At 48.4% G+C, this 22,206-nt stretch overlaps 1 protein-coding gene across 1 annotated transcript in view; it reads left to right on the top strand.

Moving 5' to 3' along the window:
• Positions 1 to 14,040, top strand: part of BPI (bactericidal permeability increasing protein) — a 34,695-nt gene extending 20,655 nt beyond the window's left edge. Inside the window, exons 9-16 of the mRNA XM_017652788.3 lie at positions 1,567 to 1,743; positions 2,816 to 2,875; positions 4,269 to 4,436; positions 5,539 to 5,606; positions 8,222 to 8,264; positions 10,951 to 11,014; positions 12,094 to 12,170; positions 13,687 to 14,040. Coding sequence (XP_017508277.3) covers positions 1,567 to 1,743; positions 2,816 to 2,875; positions 4,269 to 4,436; positions 5,539 to 5,606; positions 8,222 to 8,264; positions 10,951 to 11,014; positions 12,094 to 12,170; positions 13,687 to 13,725 — 696 coding nt within the window. The 3' untranslated portion in view covers positions 13,726 to 14,040. The remainder of the gene's footprint in view (positions 1 to 1,566; positions 1,744 to 2,815; positions 2,876 to 4,268; positions 4,437 to 5,538; positions 5,607 to 8,221; positions 8,265 to 10,950; positions 11,015 to 12,093; positions 12,171 to 13,686) is intronic.
• Positions 14,041 to 22,206: the final 8,166 nt, after the last annotated feature.

The following is a 22,206-nucleotide window of genomic DNA, read 5'->3' as shown; positions in this document are numbered from 1 at the left end:
CAGAACAGTGTCATGTGAACATCATTCCATGAAATATCCCCCTGTAGCCCTTTGGCTGTGGGGTCTTTCAATGGACAGCTTGCGATGAGGCACACGGACAGTGTCCCCTTCTGGAACATTTGGACTCTTTCCATTTTTTCCCACAAAAGTAACCAGAGCTGCCCGGAACATTCCTGGAGCTGGATTCCTACCCAATTTTTGAATATTACCTAGAAGCGGAATTGCTGAACCAAATGGTAGATTTTTAAAAACTCTAAGTGATACAATGGAATAAAGGATTAGAATGATACATAATTATCCCTAGGCATTGAGAATGTCCTGTTTACTGGTCCCCGGGGCTCCTGCCCGGAGGTAAGGGTGGTGGTCAGCCTCCCAGCACCCTGGTCCTCACAGTCACGTTCGCTTCCATGAAAGCCCGTCTAGTTTCCCTCACAATCTGCTTACATGAGTGGGTACCCGCTGCTCTTCCATTTGCTATTCTCACCCAAGGACATATATTAGAGATGGTTCCTGGGTGGTACATAGGTCCACCTGTTAATTTTATAAAAGGTCTACATATTAATTTTATAATTTATAAGAATTGTACAGTGTTCTATAATATGACTGTCATGGTCATTAAATTTTAAATGATGAAATGATTGCTTTACAGAAAATATTATACACTCTCCCCTCCCCACTACCCAAATTAAAGAAATGTTACCATTTTGTCGTATTTGCCTCTGATTTTTTGTAAATGAAACCTTGTAGAAATAAATAGCTGAGGCCCCTGGGGCACCCTCTACCCCTGAGGGACTCACACTGATGACACCAGTGTGTGCCCTTCGTGCTTGTGTTTTTTATACTTTTACTATATCTCCGTATGTGTCTGTAACTCCTACATAGCATGGTTTATAGGCCTTTAAATTTACATAAATGGTATTCCACCATATGTATCCATCTGCAATTTGCTTCTTTATAACTTAACAATATTTTTTTAGCTAAATAAATGACCTGCTTTTGCAGCATGTTGCCAAATTGCCCTTCATAAGCATAAACATAAGCATATATATTCCCCAGCAGCCTATGAACGTTCTTACCCAAAACTGGATAACATGGGTTCAAAATACACACACATTTAAATGGTTGCCTCTTTAAAAGTTTGCAAGTTTGATAGCTGAAACCAGACAAACAGAATTGTACTTTTAGTAGAATTTCTGTGCTTATTTGCAAGGTTGAGGCTGAGCCAGTAGAGTGGTTGGGAGTGTGTTTGCTGGACTCTGGCTGCCTGGGTTCAGCTCCTGGCTCTGCCACGTACCCCCAGAGTGACCTTGGCCCCGTCACTTCCCTTCCCTGTGCCCCGGTATCCTCTCCTGTAAAAGTGAGCATCACCACATGCCCCTCACAGGGTGGGTGGGGAAGGCACTTAGCACCCAGCACCCAGGGAACATCTGATGCTATTGTTAGTTTCCGGCCCTGGCTTTCTCCCCTGTGAATGCGTGGCTGGTGTCCTGGGCCCACTTTTTCCTGGAATGGAGACATTGCATTATAACTCCTCAAGGATGCCTGGGCTCCTTCTGTCACCCCCAGGGGGAGTTTTTCAGGCTGGCCCACCGCAGCCCCCCTCCATTTGCCCCGCCGGCGCTGGCCTTGCCCTCCACCCACGACCGCATGCTGTACCTGGGCCTCTCCGACTACTTCTTCAACACGGCCGGGCTCGTGTACCAAGAGGCTGGAGTCCTGAACCTGACCCTCACGGATGAAATGGTAAGACTGGGCTGGGGGTGGACGTGGGACGAGCGCAGGACTCAAACGCTGCAGACCCTCTGGGTCTGAGGCTTTGTTCACACCGGGAAGTCAAGGTCTGGATTCCAGAGTCAGACAGGCCAGAGTCTAGATACTGGCCCCCCTCTTTTCTAACCAGATGACACTAGGCCAGTTACTCAACCTTTCAGAACCTCAGTTTCCTCATCTGCAAAACACCCATAATGGTTTCTTTCTTCAAAGAGAGTCATAAGAATTAAATAGATAGAAATTCATGAGAAGCACTCTGTACAGGTTTAGCCTGCAGGAAGCACTTGGTGAGTAATGAAAGCAACAGCCAGCACTGAGTACTTGCCCTGCATCACGCTCTGTCACCACCATTCACCATTATTGGCATCGCCCTCATTGCCTCTACCTATATACTCCTGAGTCCTGCTCTGGGCCTCAGTTTACCCAACTGTAAAGTGAGGAAATGACCATCCTCTCCAGAGTCCAATTGCAACCTGATGCCAGCCTGCCCACCAACCACACAGAGACCTCCCATGCTGCTCCTGGAAGAGGTGCCCCATTCTCCCTTTCTGTGGGGCCACCAAAGGGATGCTGTGCCCCACCCCCACCCCCCGCTATGTTCCCCTATAGAAATAAAGACCACCGGGAGGAAAACTCTTCTGGGTAAGGGAGTCAGCCACCTCACTTGCATTTGGCAGAGGCGCAAAGGCAGGCAGGGGGGTGGGGAAGCTTTACAGCGAGGAAAAGGGAGGGTCAGGCATGCTCTTACGGAGGCAGGGAGCAGCTGGCTGCGGACTAACAGAAGCTGGGCATCCTATGTGATTGGTTTATGGAGCACAAGTGACTTTTTCAGTGCAGAAAAGCAGGGAAGCTGGCACTGATCATGTCCTGACTGTTCTAGCTGATTGCTGCAGAAAGGGTGCATCAGCGTCAATGTCATATATTCTGTTGTCTATTTTCTGACCATTGTCTGTATGTTCAGTCTCTCGCTGCTCTTACGGAATTTGCCCACTCCCAATCTAGAACATAATCCCGAATATCCTTTTTTCTTCTTCCCGTGCTACAGATTCCACAGGAATCTAAATTCCGACTGACAACCAAATTCTTTGGGACCCTCATACCACAGGTAAGGAAGGACCTGCTCCCCTTTGGGCAGCTCATGAGGCAGCCTGGGGATGCCGGGAGGAGGGGGCTCTGCTGAGTGGCCTGAGGAGAGCCCCCTTCCCAATCTGGAAACAACTCAGCCTGAGTGAGTGGAAACAATTTCATGCAGCCTATCCTCACTACAGAGAAAAGCTCCAGGCACACAGGTGACCAGGTGAAAGGGTAGCTGCTGGGCTCATCCATTCAACAAACATTTATTGAGTTCCACCGTGTTCCAGGGGCCCTGCTGGGCAACCAGCGACACAAACCATAACCCTGCCCTTTTGGAGCTCCAGTCCAGTGGAGAGAGTAAAGTATTATTCAGGCACTCTGAAAAATTTGCAAGAAAATGCAGACTGTGAGAAGTGAAGCCCACAGGTTGATGCTGTCACCTTAGACAAGGAGGCCAACGAAAGCCTCTATCTTCTCAGGCTGCCATCACAAAATGCCACAGAATGACATTTTCTTGAACTACAGAAATTTATTTATCATAGTTCTGGAGGCCGAGAAGTGCAAGATCAGGTACCAACAGATCGGGCTGCTGGTGAGGGCTCTCCTCCGGCTGACAGAGGGCCACCTTCTTGCTGTGTCCTCAGGTGGTTTTTTCTCTGAGCACACGGAGAGAGCAAAGCAGGCTCTGGGGTCTCTTCCTCTAAGGACACTAATCCTATTAGGTCGGGGCCCCAGACTTGTGACTTCACTTAATCTTAATTACTTCCTTAGGGCCCTACCTCCAAATACAGCCATGTTGGGGGTTACAGCTTCAATTTATGAATTTGTGGAGATACAAACATTCAGTCCTTAACAGTCTCTCTTCCAGATGGCACTTCCAGAAATTTCTATACAGAGGACCTGGTGTGGGGCAGGTGTGAGTGGGGAGGCAGGGATTTATCTCAAAGCTTCTTTTGCTTAACAATCACATTATTTTTCTGAAACAGTTTACCTGGGGAGGGGGATTGGAGGCATGCTGAGATGGGAATGTCAAAACCCTTCTCAGTTCCCTTGTGACATCACCACTGCTCTCTGAGGAGGTGTCATTTGAGCTAAGACTGAAGGAAGGGAAAGAGCCAAGCTGGGAAAGAATGGGGGGACAAGCATTCAGTAAGAGGGAACAGAGAGTGCAAAGGGTGTTAAACAGGAAAACAGTGGGTCATATTTGAGGAACAGAAAGGAGCCTTGTGCGGCTGGAGTTGGAGGGCAAGAGGTAGATGCATGTGGAGGGAAGGCAGTAGAGTGCCAGGTGCCAGTCTTTAGGATTTATTCAACAAGCAATGGGAAGATATTGGAGGCATTTATGCAGGGCCAACACAAGCCAGGATTCAGAAACGTTTTAATAAAATCGTGTCTTTGTTGCTTGTCCCTGCTGGGGGCTGCAGGTGGCCAAGATGTTCCCCGACATGAAGATGCAGCTCCTCATCTGGGCTTCTTCCCCACCGCACCTCACAGTGCGCCCCTCCAGCATTGCCCTCACCCCTACTGTGGAGGTTCAGGCCTTTGCTGTCCTCCCAAACTCCTCCTTAGCCCCCCTCTTCCTGATTGACATGGTAAGCTGTTCCCAGGTGTGGGCAGATGGGGAGCCCCGGATAGGGCATAGAGCACTGCCCTTGAGTTAGGAGTATGAGTGTGAGTCCTGCCTAACTAGAACCTTGACTGTGCAGCTCCAGGGCCTGAGACCAGGGCCAGTGCACTAAAATGATCCCGGTGTCTACAGCCATTCATTCTTGCAATTGTTCATTCAGTCCTTAGCTTGAAATATGTGTACTATTTCTGATTCATTCTCTCATCTCTTTGCTCAATCATGCATTGTGTACTTGCTCATCCATTCTGTATTCATTAGATTGCTAACTTGAGATACACTATACCTTGTCTAGTTCATACCTGCATTCATTTTTTCATTTAGTTACACCTTTGTTCAATTGATCATTTCCATATTTGTTCATTCATTTGTTTATCCTTTGTTCATCCATGCATATCTTTATTTATTCCTTCATTTGTGTGTTTAAGCCTTCACTTACTCAGGTTTTTATTCCATTGTGGATTTGTGTGTTCAGTCATTTGATCACCCTGCCGCTCCAGGAACATTTGGTGGCACCCACTGTGACCACTGGAGATGAGGGCCAGGCTCTCTCCCCACCAGGAGGCACTCACAGGCCTTAGGCAGGCATGCTTGGTCTCAAGTTGAGACCTTTTCCCCACTCTATGGATTAAGTGGGTTAACCCTAAAGGGGTTGCCCAAGGTCATGCAGACAGTGGGCAGGAAAGCTGAGGTGGGAACCTTGGCTTCTGACTTAAATATTGGTTGAATGAATGAATGAATAGCTATGAGAACAGGGCTGGCCTGGACTCCAGCCCCAGAGTCTGGCTTACATAGCCCAAAGGAGTGGCCTGGGAACTCTGAAATGAACTGGAAGAGTGTGTATGTGGGGGGTGGGGGTGGGGTGGCAATTGGTTTACAGTCGGGGACTCATCAACAAGCACAAGGCAAAAGGAAGTGCCCCCCTCCTCCTTGGGTTGGGTGGGTCTGAGCTGGCAGGGCGGGCTCCTCTGCTGAGCCTTTGTGAAACTCACCCTCCTGGGCTTGGAGGCCTGGCAGAGGCCCTGGCCCCTGGGTCAGGGGACTCCACTTCGTGGATTATTGCTTTGTAGAACATGAACATTTCTGTGGAAGTTGGTGCCAGGGCCGACAGGCTTGTTGGAGAGCTCCGGTTGGGCAGGTAAGTGCGCCTGTGGGGACAGGGGGCATTCTTGGTGGCCCTGTGCCAGAAAGATGCCAAGCACTGTGCCATTGCTTTCCTGTTCAGCCATCACATTTCAGCCTCTAATGGTGCAATGTGGGCACAATATCCCTGTTTTGCAGACGGTGAAACTGATGCTCAGAGATGAAGTGACCTGATAAGGCCACACATCACAAGGTGACCAGCCATCTCAGTTTGCCTGTAGTGTCCCAGTTTTAGGACTAAAAGTCCTACATCCCAAAACATCCCTCAGTCCTGGGTCACTCATGGCTGGGCAGTACCAGCTGATGATCCCCCTCCACACTGAACCATGGCAGCCCCCTGCCACCCCATGTCCCTGGCCTTCCTTGGCACTTGGAAAACTCTCTCGACTTCATACCCCATCCTTGTACTGCATCAGCCCTCTGCTCCTGGGAGGCTCTGGAAACCATGGCTAGGTTTGAATCCTGGCAGAGGAGGCTGTGGCTAGAAGTGTGGGCTCTGACGCTGAGGCTGTCTGCATTTGAGGTGCAGACAAGAGTTTGGCAAGCCCCAAACTCTCCAAACCTCAGCTTCCCAGGCTGTAAAATAAGGCAAATAATTGTTCTTTGCCAACAGCTTTGTAGTGAGACTCACATGAGGTATTCATATGTGTTTGAGCCTCTGTCAAGCTGACCCTCCTGGTCTTAGAGGCCTGGCAGAGCCCCTGGAACACTTCAGGGATATCATAAGCACCCAATAAGACAGAGACAAAGGGAAAGAGAGATGCACAGAGAAGAGAGATGCAGAAATGGAAGGAGAGACAGATAGACACAGAGCGAGATACACACGAAGGAAGGGAGGGAGGGGAGACAGAGCGAGACATAGTGAGAGCACCTTGCCAGCGGGTTTCAGACCCCAGCAAGTTTGCTATGGATTCAGTGAGACCGAAGAATGACAATGGAACATTTTTGGGGTGAAAGGGTTATACCCAACTTTATTCCCTTCGTGGCAGGTCAATCACTAGAATCCTGTCCACTCAGAGCAAGTCCACAGATGCAGCAAGCCGGTTTCTGCCTCTGGGCCTCTCCACCCCTGCAGCCATCTCAGTCTCCCGGCCTTGCACTGCCACCACTCCAGGCTCTGCTCTCCTGCAGCCCGGCAGCTCTGTAGCCATGCAGCCCAGAGCACTGGGCAGAGCTCTTTATATGGAGTCAATAACAACCTACTGCCCACACGTGTGTAGTGAGCGAGCCAACCAGGGCCAAGTGAGAATTCTGGCCATAGGAAACTTCACTTTCTCCACAGAAAGCAAAGGAACGAGACAGACAGATGGAGAAACACATCAAGAAAGAGACTCAGAGAGACAGAGAGACTCAAAAGTAGGAAGAGGGAAAGAAGAACACAGAGATTAAGAGAACGGGGGACAGACACTCAGAGAGAATAGATGTGATGACCTCAACCTTTAGACCTGGCATCTACCTCTTAACACACTCATGCTGTTTAAATTGAGTCTTGACCTACATTCCTGCCCATTTCCACCTTTTCTCTGGCACAGAGCTGTCATCCTTAACCTTGAGATTGGCTCCTGAGGTTTACACGCTGCTAATTTCTCTTTGACAAGTGTTACTGCTTCGGATACCTGTGTATTTAATATTCCTTGAAATACCCATGAGCCTCTCAAGTAGAGGAGCCAGAGAAGATACAGCTGGGTGATGGCTGAGCAAAGCCCTTCTAAAACATGCAAGGAGGGGGAGTGGTGAGAGGCCATAGGGCAGGAATCTTGGGCTCCCAACTCTTGGTGAACAAGTGCAAGTCTTCGAGCTTTGTAAGGTATTGAAGACAACAGAGACCTGCTTGAAATTCTATTTGATAATTGTTTGCTGGGTAAGCTTGGGTAGGTGGCTTGATCTCTCTGAGTGTCAGTTTCCTCACCTGTAAAATAGGAGTGTGGCCCTTGTCTCTTGGGGTGTTACAGGAATTTAATGGGATAAAGCACCCAACATAGTGAATGATAGGGCTCAATACGTAGCCACTTACTTCCCTCTTTATTTTAGGTCACTGTTAAAATGTGATAAAGGCTGTAAAGAGGAGACAGTTATTTGGCTCAGATAACTGATAAGTCCAAGGGTTTTAGGCAAAGGAGGACCCAGGTACTCAAATGATGTCTTTAGGCCTCTGCCTCTCTCTGTCTCATGGCTTGGCTATCCACTATGCTTGCTTCATTTCCCACCAGGCCGTCACCAAGTGGTGGCACAGGTGGCCACCAGCATCTCCCTAATTTTTCCGGAGCAAAGAGAACACCTCATTCCCAGTATTTCCAGAAGTAGTCCCGCAACCAACTCCCATTGGGTCACACATGGGGTCCCATTGGATTAAAGGTCCCTCCTTGAAACAATCACTGGGGGGAAGTGGACTCTGCCTTTTGGCCAGCCCGCCCCAGCACTCAGCACTAACATTGTAGGGAATGGGTGACTTCCCCAAAGGAAAATCAGGGGGCTATGACCAGAGGAAGGGGAGTGGATATTGGTGGGAAACCAGGCAGCATCCACCGGAGTGGGCCCTTCTGCCCAACAACTGGGCTCTAACACGGGTCAGGCAAACTGTGACCTCAGCTTCCCTTCCCCTTCTCACAGGTTGCTCTTAGAACTGAAGCACTCAGACATCGGCCCCTTCTCGGTGAGTCTGAGGCCCTGGGTGTCTCCCCTTTCTCTTGAGATAACTGTCCTGAGGGTCACTCTGGCTCTTGGCATCATTTCAAGAAGCCTCTGTTCATTTGCATATAATTTGCATATGAAGGAGTGCTGGGAGGAGCTTTGTGAGCAGAGAGACCTGAGCTGGAAAGTCTACTCAGTGCCTACTAACTGCCGGCCCCTCTGAGTTCAGACCTTCCTTGCAAACCAGAGATAATCCTTTCCACCTGAGTTAGTGTGGTGAGGTGTAATGTTAAATGTGCACAATCTGACAAAGAAAATCTGCTCCACAAATGTTTGTTGATTGAACAACTTATACATTTTATTGAGCACCTGCTATGTGGCAGGCACTGTTCCAGGAATGGGCACATGCCAATGATGAAGACAGGGAAGTCACCCCTTCTGGCACCTTACATTGTCATAGGGAAGCAGACAATAAGAAATGAAGATCATTCCAGTCAAGATCAATGCTATAGAAAAACAAAGTGGGGGTGGAGTAGAAAGCAGTGGGGAAGGTTGAGAGTTAGACCGTGTGATCAGGGAACGCCTCTCTGAGGAGGTGATATTTGGGCTGAAGGAGTCAGCGGAGTGAAGATCTGTTGCAGGCAGTGGGAATAGCAGGGGAAAAGACTCTGTGGTGGGAACAAGCCTGGCACATTTGGGGAGTGGAAGAAAGCCAGTTTGGCTGGAGCAGAGTAACTACAGGGCATAAGAGATGTGGCTGGAGAGGCAGGGAGGGCTGGCTTGCCCCAGGCCTTCTGGGCTAGAGTAGATTGTGTTCAAAGGGCATCGGAGAAGCTGGTGAACTGTTTCCTGCAGAGTGACATGATCTGGTTTATATCTTTATGAAAGATGCCCCATCTGAGATGGAGGGACTGGGTCTCGAGGGACAGGAGTCAGACCGTGTGGATCAGTGGGGAGACAGGTGCATTTGTCCATGTGAGAGACCGTGGAGCCTGGCACCCAGCCAGGGAAGACAACAATGGCAGATTGGAGACACTTTTGAAGTAGAATTAGATGGAAAATATACTTTGGCATTAGAATTAGACAGACATTGGTGAGAGATCTGATGTGTGCGGCAAGTCAGACGGTGTTGAAGAAGGACTCCTAGCTTTTTGGCTTGAGCAACTGGGTGACCAGCAGAGTCGCTAAGAGACGGAGAAGGGCAAGTGGGAGGGGAGGAGCAGGCATCTCCCCAGCCCTTATTCCGCTACCCAGAGTCACTGACCATCATCGAGTAAACTCATCCCTGCCTCCCGTCCCTGCCCCAGGGCATGGGTGGTGAGGTGCCCACGTAAATATCAGCTCAGATGCTCCTCACAGCCGCCCTGCCCTGGACAAGCATCACCCCTGCGACTCCCTATAGTCAAGGTACGGTGATTCTGTCCAGAGCGTCTTACTACACATGGCCTGATTCTCCCAGGGGCCTGCTGTGGAACCCCTGGAGAACATTTCCCTGGATCTCTGAAATGCACCCCCAAATCCTCACCTAGTGGGTACCTTGTAAGCAACCCAGCCCTGAAGCCAGACCATCCCAACATGCCCTTCAAACCTGAAGGAAATCCTGCCAGCATTTCCATCTGATAAGATGACAACAAACAGCAGGACCCAAGGCAACTTCATTGTATTTTCATGGATTTCCTGGTGCCAAGGCTGTCACAGCCTCTCAGCTGAGTCAGTAACTAACTTCTGCTTCTGCAGAAAGTAAAAATTTTAAGTTCCCAGATTCATGGGAAGAAGGGCACCACATTTGATGAGCCCAGGGAATTACAGACTGGCGAAAAAAACTCAATTGTTCCAGAAACAAAAATGTACATATTTATAAGTTGTAAATGTCACCAGGCAATTATCTCGAGGGTGTTACCTTATTTTTGAATTTTATTATTACAAAAGCAGAATATATACATAATGAAACAATCAGAACCAAGAAAATAAAAACCGTTCCTATTTTAGCCACTTAGTTATTAATTTGGAGTATATCCTTCCTGACCTTTTGCTATGCTGTATTTAGTAATGAAATAGAATTTCATGGTTTCCACTGCCAGTTTTTTCTTGCTCAAAACTGTATCATGAATATCTCAGTGTGGATAATTATTTCTACAGTACCACTCTTAACAGTTGCATAGTTTTTCCTAGAGTTGAAGTGCCCCAGATGATTCCCCAGGTCTTGGACATATAGGTTGCTGTTAATTTTTTGTTTGGGTTAAATTTATAGCTCTGGTGAGCATCCTTACATATAAGTTCTTGCCCCACCCTGCATCATTTCCTTAAGATAAACGCGTTAGAGGCATGTGTGCCAGCCCACCAGGCACACACATTTTTAAGGCTTTCAGTGAAATTGTTGAGTAGCCCTCAGGAAGGAAGGTTGAACCACTTTGCCCTATAGCCTGCAGTATCCAAGAGGATGCATTTTCTTACACAAAGGTTTTTATGTTAGATACTCTCTGATGACTTTTCTCCCCCGTCTTGCCCCTTACAGTTTAGAATGTGCTTTACCTTTAGAGCACAAATGATCATTTCAGTGACCTTGATGGGGCTGCAGAGTTTTCACGTCCTCACTGTGGCCATCTCTCTGCAGTTCCCGGCTGTGAGGTGGCCCTGGGTGAGAGGGAGGGTGACAGAGGCCCAATGTCACTGTGCCCTGACATGGGTCCTGTCCCTCTGATTGCCAGGTTGAATTGCTGCAGGCTGTCATGAATTATGTCGTGCCCACGGTTGTGCTTCCCAAGGTGAATGGTAAGGAGCTTTGGGAAAACAGTTGACTTTTAGTCCTCGGGGAAGTCGGTGGGGTGAAGTCCTAGAGCCGCCTAATACCTGGCCTCTGTTGGGCAGGCTGCAGGGTGGTCCCCTCAAACAAACCTCAAATGGCATCTGACCCAGAAAGGGATGGATAAAGGGAAATGCTCATGGGTTGAGTTCCTACCATATGCCCATCCATTACTTCATCCAATCCTAAACCCCATGAGATGGGGGATTATTAATATCTCTGCTTTTCGTGGGGGAAAGTGGAAGATCAGAGACGTTAAGTGATTTGTTCTGAGTCACACAGTAGGTGAGAGATGGAGCTTGGAGTTGATCCCAGCTTTGAAGCCACAGCCCTTGGTTTTTTCCAACACAGAAAGGGCAGGGAGGAAGGGCTGGCCTCAGCTAAAGGCTTACACTCCCCACATCCACAAAGCCCCTGATGTTTGCAGAGCCAGGTGCAGGAGTACAAATAGAAGCCCATATATTATGCAACTAGAATTTTTGGAAATTACCATATCAGACAACAAATTATTATATAGAGTATGATGTATCCTCCTGTTTTAACAAATGTGGCTCCATAATGACCAGGGAAACTGGTATGACTTTAGAATTCTCTGGAGTTCCATGTAGAATGAGATGGTAGTGGGGAGCATGCTCTTGACCAACTCTGGTTTCATCCTAAACATTGAGGGGCTTTGTGTGCACGTGAGTAGATATCCCCAATCCCACGTCCACCTATGTCTCCCTTGCAAGCATCCAGCCCCACTGCCATTCGGGCCTCGTGTACACCAGCAATGCCATCACCTGCAGAGGAGGATGGTCTTGGGGACAAACCTACACAGGTCCTGATGTGGCCCTGGGGCTGATAGCATGGGAATGTGCAGGTCCCAGGCCCCTGAAGCATGGTGGAGGAGAGAGTGGGACGCTCCAGGGCAGCCTGCACACACGTGCCAGTCCCTACCTAGAGCCGGCATACTGGTTCAGGTAGGCCACCCACGTGGCTCTCTTGGGTCCCCTGCCTGACCTCTACCTTACCCACCCCTGGCCCTTACCTTCTCTCTCCATTGCAGAGAGGTTGCAGAAGGGGTTCCCTCTCCCACTGCCCACCCATGTTCAGCTCTTCAATCTGGTGCTTCAATCTAAGCAGGTGAGTCCCAGAGGTCTCTTTTTGACAAATCTCCCCCAACAATAGCAACCTGTTGCCAAGAAGCTTCCTCTGTGCAAGCCTGGGATCAAGCTTTCTACCTTTCCAACAGTCCTGCAGGTGGGTGCTGTTAATGAACAGAGGGGAAAGGCCAAGTCTCAGAAAAGCCACACAGATATAAAATGCAGTCCAACATTAAAGCCAGGTCCCTGCTTTCGCCATTGGATACATCATTCCCACACTACACTTGGTGAAAACAGAACTCATTTGGTGGTCATCTGTGATAGCCTCTTTTATAAGGTGGATGCATTTAAATATATGACAAATATGGGTTGCATGCCTTCCGCTGCACCCAGCATCATTCTAGCCTGCGGGGTATAAAGTGTGGTCAGAGTCTGGTCGATTTAGATACCAGAATGGGTGCCAATCTCTTGATTTCCCTTAGCCTGACCATCTCCCCATCCCCACCCCCACCCCACCCCCCAAGTATCTGAAACTATTTCTCTATCCTTGAAATACTTTCTCTTCTTAACTTCAAGACTTCCTCTCCTGGCTTCCCAGCCACCTCTCCCAGCCCTTGCAGACTCCTTTGCTGGTTCCTCCTTCTCCTTTCTTCTCTCACCAGTGGGAGTTCTCCAGGGATTCTTCCCAGGCCTCTGCCCTTTCCCCACAGTTGGCTTTGCCTGGTCACTTTCATCCACTCAGGTTAACAGCCACCTTTGTGCCACCCAGTTACCCAGACACACTTCCAGTTTCCACAGTCCTGAGTGGTGCATTTGCTGGCTTCCTCTGTACCTCCACCCTGAGGATTCTTAAGACCTTCATGTCCCAACAAAGCTGATAATTCTGCAAGAAAACTATTGCATTTCTTGCCTTGACTTTCCTGATAACCTTGTGGCCCTCATGGGAAATCTCCACGTCACCCAGATTCCTTACTGCCCCTCACTCCCGATGTCTAGTCAGTCAATCCCCAGTTCTATAGACCAGGGAAGTACTGGGGCTAAGAGACTGTAGAAAAATAGCTGGCAGAGCAGAGGAAACTCATCCTCCATGTTCCCCACATTTTACCAAGTTCATCTATTGAAAAAAAAAATGACCCATGGCACAATTTAATTTCTCAATTTCTGAAAATTCTGAGTGAAGGGCAGGAAGGGGCAAAGAGAAGTGGTTTTGTAGCCTTGACTGGACCAAGAGCTCTCCTGAGCTGCCATCAGGCAAGGATGACAAATGAAGGCTTCCACAGCAACCCAAACCTCTCCACATCTGAGAAGGAAGGAGCTACTAGGGAGGCTGTTGACAGATTCATAGGTGTTGGCAGCCACAGACAAGCAGACCCAAGCACAGAGACCCCGAGTGGCCACCACCTACCCCTGCATTTCTGTCAACAGACAGGCCTTGCTCTGCTCTCTCCTTCCCAATAAGCAGGCTCCCAAAGTTTCCTAAAAACCCAGTGCCCCACCCCCACTCACAAACAAGGGGTGCACGTCCAGCTGATGACAGTATTTCCATCTCTCCGTAGGATTTCCTGCTGTTTGGTGCAGATGTTCAGTACAGCTGAAGTCGCCATGGGGGCTGGGGGCTGTCAGCTGTGCCAGGAGGTGAGCGACTATCAACACCTGTTCATGACAGGCCCATGGGGCACAGGCCACCTTCCTCCAGGCATCCCTCTCCAGCTCTCACCAGAGAGTTTTGCCAGCTTCTCTGAACTCAGTTCTTTGGAAAATTGTGTGGTGTCTATTTTAGGGATTATGGGTGTCTTTCAAAAGCCAAGGCTGCACAATCATCTCCTCCAGGAATTGCATTTCAGTTATAACCACAATATTTCTATTTGTGCTTCACCCCTTGCCCCCCAAAAAATGTTTTGTCTGAGGAATTCTGTGTGATGGTATTGTGTTTCTTGTTTTATATTCATTCATTCATTCATTGGCTTGAAGGGCCAGTTTCCAGCACAATCACCTGTTTCTTCAGTTAGTTTCTTGAGCCTCCAAATGCCTTCCTTAGCAGAAAGTCCCTTTTTGAGACACCCTTCATTCCATACAGCCCAAGAAGACTTGGGGTTTACTAAGTCCAAAGGGAGTTTACTCAGTCCAAAGGGAGCTTGCTTCCATGTCAAGCTGGTCTGTGGAGTGGATCCGCCCACTGGGCTGTTGTTCCTCATATCGCCGCTCGGTGTCGCTGTTAAACAGTGATTCAGCATAGCCCATCGCCTTGCTATGTAATCAATACAAGGTGACTGTTGCTCCTGTCACCACCACACGGTGTCGCTATCCAGCCAGTTTTCTTAACCACACTTGGGCACCAAGGTGATGGCTCCTTTACTCCACCTCTCCTGCCCAGCCACTGGGCCCAAAGCAGAACAGTGGGTCAAGGGACAGAGGTATTGGAATTTTTAGTCAGTCACATCCTCAGCTGCAATTAGCACTTCCCCTTGACTCTCCAGGCTGGTGTGGAACCAGATCACCAGCCCAGACTGTCCTTGGACTCTTGGTAAGTCTCCCTGCGGGCTTTGCACCATTGTCTGCCCTGGGACATTAGGAGTGGCTATCTCAGGCCATTACATGGGTCCTGGTAGCGTCGTACTTCAAGTTGATTAAGCAGTCCAGGCAAACCCTTCAGCTGTTGACTTGTGGTCTGAGACCAGAGGATAAGAAAGAGTTTGAAGTAGGCAGTGGGATACGGGAGGACACGACCAGATTTAGTTTTCAAAATGTTTTGTTGTGACTTCTGACAGCATTGGAGGGTCAAGAGTGGAAGGAAGTGGGCACAAATTAGGACTCTGCTGTCATTCAGATTTCATTCAAGTTGTTTAGTAAAAATGGAGAGAAGCGTCTGTACTGAGGAAAAGCAGATGAAAGATATTTTTAATTTTAATTTTAAAGAAAAATGCACCTGCTTCTGCTAACATCCCTGATTCTCTGTTAAGTGGAGGTAGAGACTCTGGGGCCACACTGGGGAGGGGAGGGACATCGCTCAAGCATAGCACATGAATAATTACGTGTATTCCTCACAGCATTTTCTGTCCCCAAAGGTGGAAATTGCTCAATCCTTTTAGATTGAGTCACTCTCCCGGGATCACACAGCAGCAAGTGGCAGAGCTGGGATTCCCACCCTTTCTGCCATCAGAGCTCACACTTTTTCCACCCCTCCCAGAAGTCAAATCCTTATCTGCTTGGGGCTGAGCGTATTTTAGGCAAGACTACTGTGTTCAGTTGTACAGGTTGTACACTATAAAAAGGCACCAGGCTGAAGGAACAAACTCCTTTCTCTAATCTGCCCACCAAGAGAGTACATCTTTTTCTATTTGCCAAAGGCAAATGGAAGCACTGAATAGGGACAGAAAATCGGCCTGTGAGGCTGGAAGGAAGAGAGCAAGTGGGAGCATAGCATGGGATGAGGCTGGGAGACCTGGACTTTGTTCCAAAGAAAATAACTGGATAATTTTGAGCAGGAGAACAACACAATCCAATTTACATTTTTAAAAGACCCCTCTGACTGTGGAGGGGAGCATAGCTGGTAAGTACAAGGACATAACCCTGTTCTCCCCGACCCCCTCTTCTTCTCCCACCATTCTCTTTGGGTATAGTTGGCCCCCTCCTGCACCTAGCCTCTACTTTCCAAAACATTCAGGCAGCCCCTGCCCCACTCTCTACAGAAAAAAAATGCAATTATCTCTTAGACCTAAAGACTGGTGAGTGGAACACACTGTGCCCTGTGGACGGCTCCCTAATGGCTGAAAAATAGGCAGTTGTTTGGAGGTATGATTGGAAGCGCATCCCCCAGGACACTCCAAATTATCTGCCACGCTGCCTACGAAACCACTATTTAAGCAGTTTCTCCCTTTAGGCCAAGCATTGCCCACTCCAAATGACTACTAAAGGGTATGGCATCTCTTTGGGGGGTGTTGAAAGTGTTCTAAAATTAGATGGTGGTGAATGTTGGCTAACTCTGTCCATATACTAAAAACCACTGAACTGTACACTTTAAGTGGGTGACTGTAACAGTATGTGAAATATAGGCCAATAAATCTTTTTTGTTGTTTTTTTTTAAAGGATTGCCTAAAAGCTCAGCACTGGAGCAGCATCCCTTCTGAGTTAAGCATTGCCCTGTTTGGGTTCCTTTAGGGGAAAAAATGCTGACTTATGAAATATGAAAGGGGGGAACCCAACTGGGGCAGAGAAGGGGTACAATGTGTCACAGAGAGATAAGCCACTGTGTTCACCACTTTGCTACGTCTGGTCAGTGGCCGTGAGTGGCCCTGCCCTGGGCCAATCTCTTCATATTATCTCACTGAATCCTCATGACTCCCCTCTGAGGGCAGATGGATAGTCTGAGATTTAGAGAGGCTGTGTGTCCTGCCCGAGGTCACTGAGCTCAGTGTTCAGAGCTTGGCCTGTGGAGTCCCCCGGCCCTGATTTCAACTGTCAGCCTAGCCCCTCATGGGCTGCACAACTTGCCAAATATCACTTCACCTCTCTGGTTCCATTTTGTCTTCTAAAAAGTGGAGCTGAAACACTGCCCTCCTCTTTGGTGTGAGGTTGTTGGGTGGACTCAGTGATATCATCAGTAGATTCTTGGCATGGTGGTTAAGAGCAGGAGCTGTGGTTCCAGGCCCCATGGGTTCAAATCCTAGCTCTGCTATTTACTAGCTGTGGAACCCTGAACAATTAACTCTTTGGCTTCAACCGCCTCATCTGCAAAGTGAGGGGCGTAACAGTACCTACCTCCTGGAGATGCTATAAGAATCACATGTGTCTGAAATCTGATATTGGACCTAACAAGTAGTAATCAAAGTAATCAAAGTTCTAGATATTAGTAAGGCAAGTAATTCTCACTATACTGTAAGGACTATATCTGGCTTGCCATAGTTGTGTTCCCAATGCCTGCCATACAGTTGATACTCAATAAACATTTTTTAAATGATCTAGATTTTGAATTTATACTTGTGTGACTCAAAGTCCTATGTCATTATTTTCAAAGGATGATCTAGGGCTGCCTGCCTGACTGGGCCTGACCCCAAGAATCAGAACCACTGAAATGTGGCCAGAAATCTAGGTTCATGGATGGACTCACAGTGCGACTAGTCCTTCTCCCTCCCTAGGTCTCAATTTCCCTGTCTGTAAAAGCAAGGGCTCTCTGGAATTCCAGGAAAGCAACCCCATAAAGTGAGCTCTGGCAAATATCAAGAATCTTTTCTCGCTGAGAAATTTTGATTTTAACAGAAGCTCCTTAGGGTCCCCAAACCTATTAAGGCTCAGTAAAATGAAGCTACTGCCAGGATTTTAGATGCTGCCAATTGTAGAGGTGAAGAGTGGGTGGAGGGAGAGATGGGAGGGTCCTCAAGTTCCTTAGAGTCTCCCTGGGGTGAGGGGCTGTGGGGTCACCCTGTTCCAGAGGGTCTCCTAGCACCCCAAGTAGGTGACACAATCTTCAAACCACACTGAATCATCACTAGAGTACTATTTTTCTTCTGTAAATCCACATGACTTAGGGCCCATGTGTGTGTGTACAGATCTGCAGGTGATGGGGCTGGAGGAGGGGGTCTGCCATAAATATCAAACTCTCAACTCCATATTCCCCTACAGAGATCCGAATTGCAGGTCTCCATAACCTGGTTCTATTCCACTAGAGCCGATGTTCTAAGGAGTGTGGGCGGCATGGCAGAAAAACACCCTGACAATAAGAGTGACCAGAGTTACAGAACCACTGAGCTTGGAGGGAACTTGGAGCTCATGTAATCCCTTGTTCTCAAAGCACAGTCCAAGACTGGCCCCATGTGGGAGCTTGTTAGAAATGCAGTCTCAGCTCCCAAAGGAACTGATGAAGCTGAATTTGCACGTAACAAGATTCTTGGTGCATATATATACCACCTCTTCTTTATCCATTCATCTGTTGTCAGACTCCTGATGAATGGATAAAGAGTTATTACCATGTCTTGGCTATTGTGAATAATGCTGCTATAATCATGGACATGCAGGATCCTGCGGTAGTCCTATTTTTAATTTTTTGAAGAACTTCCGTACTGTTTTCCGTAGCGGCTGCACCAGTTTACATTCCCACCAACAGTGTACAAGAGTTCCCTTATCAAGGAACTACCCACATCAAGGGCAAGAGCACCCATATCAAGAAGGTGTGTACACACACACACACACACACACACAAATACACATGAAATGGAATATATTTCAGTCCTGGAAAAGACAGAGAATCTGCCATTTGCAACAACATGGATGGAACTTGAGGGCATTATACCAAGTGAAATAAGTCAGGCAGAGAGAGAAAAATACTGTGTGCTATCACTTACATGTGGAATCTAAAAAAAAGCCAAATTCATAAAAACAGAGAGTAGGAAAGTGGTTACCAGAGGCTGGGGTTAGGGGAGCTGGGGAGATGTTATTTAAGGGTACATTCTTGGAACTGGTAGATAAATAAGCTCTGGAGATCTAATGCACAGCATACTGATTAGAGATAACAATACCACATAATAAACTTCAAATTTGCTAAGAAACTAGGTCTGAACTGTTCCCACCACAAAAGGATATGATAACTATATGACCTGATAGAGATGCCAGTTCACACTATAGTGGTAATCATATTGCAATATGTAAGTATATCAAATTAAAATGTACACCTTAAACTTATACCTCAAGAAAGATATGTTTAAAATAAATGGGTAAATAAACAAGCTCCCTGGGTGATTTGAGAAATGCTGTCCTGGTTCAATGGCTTCATCTGCATTTGCGGGAAAGTTAGGATCAGAGAGGGGCCTGGTTGGCCCCATGTCACCCAGAGCCTCTGCAAGGACTCAGGCTTCCTGCGGCCAGTCCCTCACACCTCACTGCTCCGTGTTCCTGTGCTTGCTGCTCCCTCCTCCTAGACTGCCCTTTGCTCTCTCCTGCACCAAACCTCCATGTGACCTTCACGCTCCAACAGGACGTCACCTCTCTGCAAAGGCTTCCTCGGGGACCCCCAGAGACGACCTTGGTGGCAGAGCATGGGTTGCTGTGTATTCTCAGTTCTGACTTTTGCAGTCTGCTGTCCCCACACAGGACCTGTAGAGACCTTGAAAGAGAATTTAAAGCTTTACACAAGAGGAAGGCATTTGCTACAGAAGATGGATAAGTGCAGAAGAAATGCTTAGTGTGCTGTGTTGACCGAGGTCTAGGCTGGAGAGCAGAACCCAAGGCAGATGGCTCTTGGGCTTCGAATGAAGGCGCTGTTTATAGAGTTGGGGAACAGGCGTAAGGACACTGGCAAAAGATGTCAAGCCCCCAGGAGCGATTGTCCTTAGGCTTGAAGCTGCAAAGAAAGGGGCTGGAGTATCCTGGGCTGGAGCCAAGGGTTTGGGGACTGACACACCCACTACCAGAACAAAAAACCAAAGCAGAGGGAGCAGACATGTGCTCTGACCCCTCTCTCCTCCTGACCTCTGACCTCCTGCTGCACCACCCTTTGGCTGAGCCCACCTATAGACAAAGAGTCACCAAGTGCCCAAGGTCATGCAGTGGGCGTGTCAGGATTCAAACCCAGACCGTCTGGCCTCAGAGGCCATGGCCATCACCTGATGCTGTTTTCTGCTTAATGTTCAGTCCCACTTCCAACAATTACCTATTCTATGCTGCTTAGTATTCCAGGCACTGTGGTTTGCAAACTGTAGGTTTTCCAAACTCTTTCAATCAATAGTTTTGTAATGACAGTACAATAAACACCGCTCTGGTTAAAGGGGCCAGTGTTTCATTGCTGTGGACCTGGTGACAGTGGTAGTTACCACTGCCAGGGAAGCGGGTGGACAGCCTGGCAGAAGAAAGGCCTGGGGTCTGAGCAACACTGGAGTCCTGCTGCTCCCAGGAGCCTCTCTGGGTCCTGGGTCACCAGCACGGACCTTGAGCCGGGGGCGAGCCCCTGGGCAGGTGGAGACCTGTCTGGGGCCCAGGTGGCACACTGGTCCTAAGGTCACTGCTGTGGGAATTCCTGCCCCTGCCAAGGGTCCCCAGCCTAGGTCATCCTCAGCATACCTCCAGAAGAAGGGTGACATCTGTACCCCTGGAGACCCCCTCTCCAGACTGTGCTCCCCACTTTCCAAGCTGGAAGAGCCGATGGGAGTCCCCTGCTCTGTGCCCCTCATTTTACACAGGGAAACTGAGGTACAAGGAGGAAACAAGGTTTGCTGAGGCCCACATGGCCAGGCAGACGCTGAGCCAGCTCGGAACCCTGGTTTCCCAACTCCTAGCCTAGGACCCCTACCCGCTCCACAGCCTGAGTCCAGGAAGCAGATGCCCCTGGCAAACGAGGAGCCACCTGCAGACGCTTGCCCACAGCCAGGTCTCTGTCCTTGCTCTCTGCCCAGGCTGGAATGGTTCTTCCAAAAGCTGGCTCCTTCTGGTCCTTAGGGCCTTGCCTCAGCATGTTGCCTCAGAGAAGCCTTCCCTAACCATTGTTATGATACGGCATCCACAGATCTGAGTTCAAATCTCTGCTGGGTGACTATGGCCAAAATCACGTCACCCTGTGGAGCCTCAGTTTCTTCAGCTCAAAACAAGACTGGATGCCCACCTTCCAGGGCTGCCTCAGGGCTGAGAGGCAGTGTGCATAACCAGCACAGGGTCTAGGATGTAGTAGGAGTTCTGTAAGTATCAGTGTCCTGCCGGGTCCTGCCTAACGCTGGCAGTGTCACAGGGCTCAGAAGGCTCAGTCCCACCCTCAGGAGCACACAGGCTGGTTGGGGGGGACAGAGGACCCCCAACAGACCTCAGCCTGATGGGCGGGAACACAGGGGTCCAGAGGAACAGAGAGGCCCTGCTATAGGTTTCCCTCTGCCCAGCACAGGAAGTTCTGATCTTGACCCCAATTCCAGTGCCTTTTATGACCCACTGGGAAGAAACTGTTGCTCCCACTTCATTCAGTTTGTTAAGGCAGTCATAAAGTCCCACCAAATTTCAAAGGACTCCACTTTTTGATGGAAAAGATATCAGAAAATCTGTGGGCATATTTTTAGAGGACCACAATTATGAAAAAGCAGAGAATAGTTAATGCTATGATGGAGAAAGTATAGAAGATTCTGGGACCTCAGAGGAGGACCTTTCCCTGACTCAGGGAAACATGGCAGTGATCAGGGAAGGCTTCCTGGAGGTGGGGGAGTGCAAAACAAAGCTCACAAATATAAGGAGTCCTGAGGGAGGGTCCCTACAAATTAAGCCAAATCCTTACTATAAATTTTGTTTTCAAAAATGAAATTATATTATCTTTACTTATTGCAAATAAAATATATCTCTAAGAAAATTAAAAATTTAAATCCCAACAAACAAAAAGATTTTTAAAACACTCATAATCCTGCCCATCCAGCCAGAGACAATCCCTCATAACTCCTTGCTAAAAATTTTTCAGATCAATAGACATGGGAATAGGCTGAAGAACCTTGCTATATGGTGCCATTGAAAACTGATCCCCATGAGTATCTTTCACATCAATAAATGCAATTATTTCTGCAGCCCTGCTTTAAGTGTATCGTATTCAATCTGACCCATGCCCTTTGTCAGACACTTTAGGTGGGGATCTTCTCTTTCCTCTCCTATTTCACAGAGCACACCAGCGGGCATCTTGGTGCAGTGACATATTTGCACACTGACTTAGTTATGTACTTAGGGTCAAGTTCCAGAAGTAAAATTGCTGGGTCACTGGGCATGTGGGTGCTTAAAGATTTGCCAAGTTGCCTTCCAGAAAATCTTACTACCAGCAGGATTTGAGGAAGCCTGTTTCCCCATGTGGGGCAGGGCGGGAGGTGGGGGAGATTTCTTTTTTAAATAAACAAGAGTCAAGGATAAAGAAGAGAGAATTTGCATGGCACCAGACCTGGCTTTGACTCCCAGCTCTGCCGCTCACCAGGTGGCTGTTTCCTAGTTTGTAAAACTGGGTCTTCTTGTGGGAAGGGTAGGTAGAGATTGTCACCTGGGGCCAGGCCAATCCACCCTCTGCCTGGGTGCAGCAACAACGGGCTTCTGTGTCCAACACGTGACCCTAACAGTGTCGCAAGCAAGTTCCTGTC

Source organism: Manis javanica, chromosome 5 (genome assembly GCF_040802235.1).
Source record: "Manis javanica isolate MJ-LG chromosome 5, MJ_LKY, whole genome shotgun sequence".
Lineage (NCBI taxonomy): Eukaryota > Metazoa > Chordata > Mammalia > Pholidota > Manidae > Manis > Manis javanica.
The sequence above is the reverse complement of the archived record's forward strand: the minus strand, read 5'-3'. Positions and strand labels throughout refer to the sequence as shown.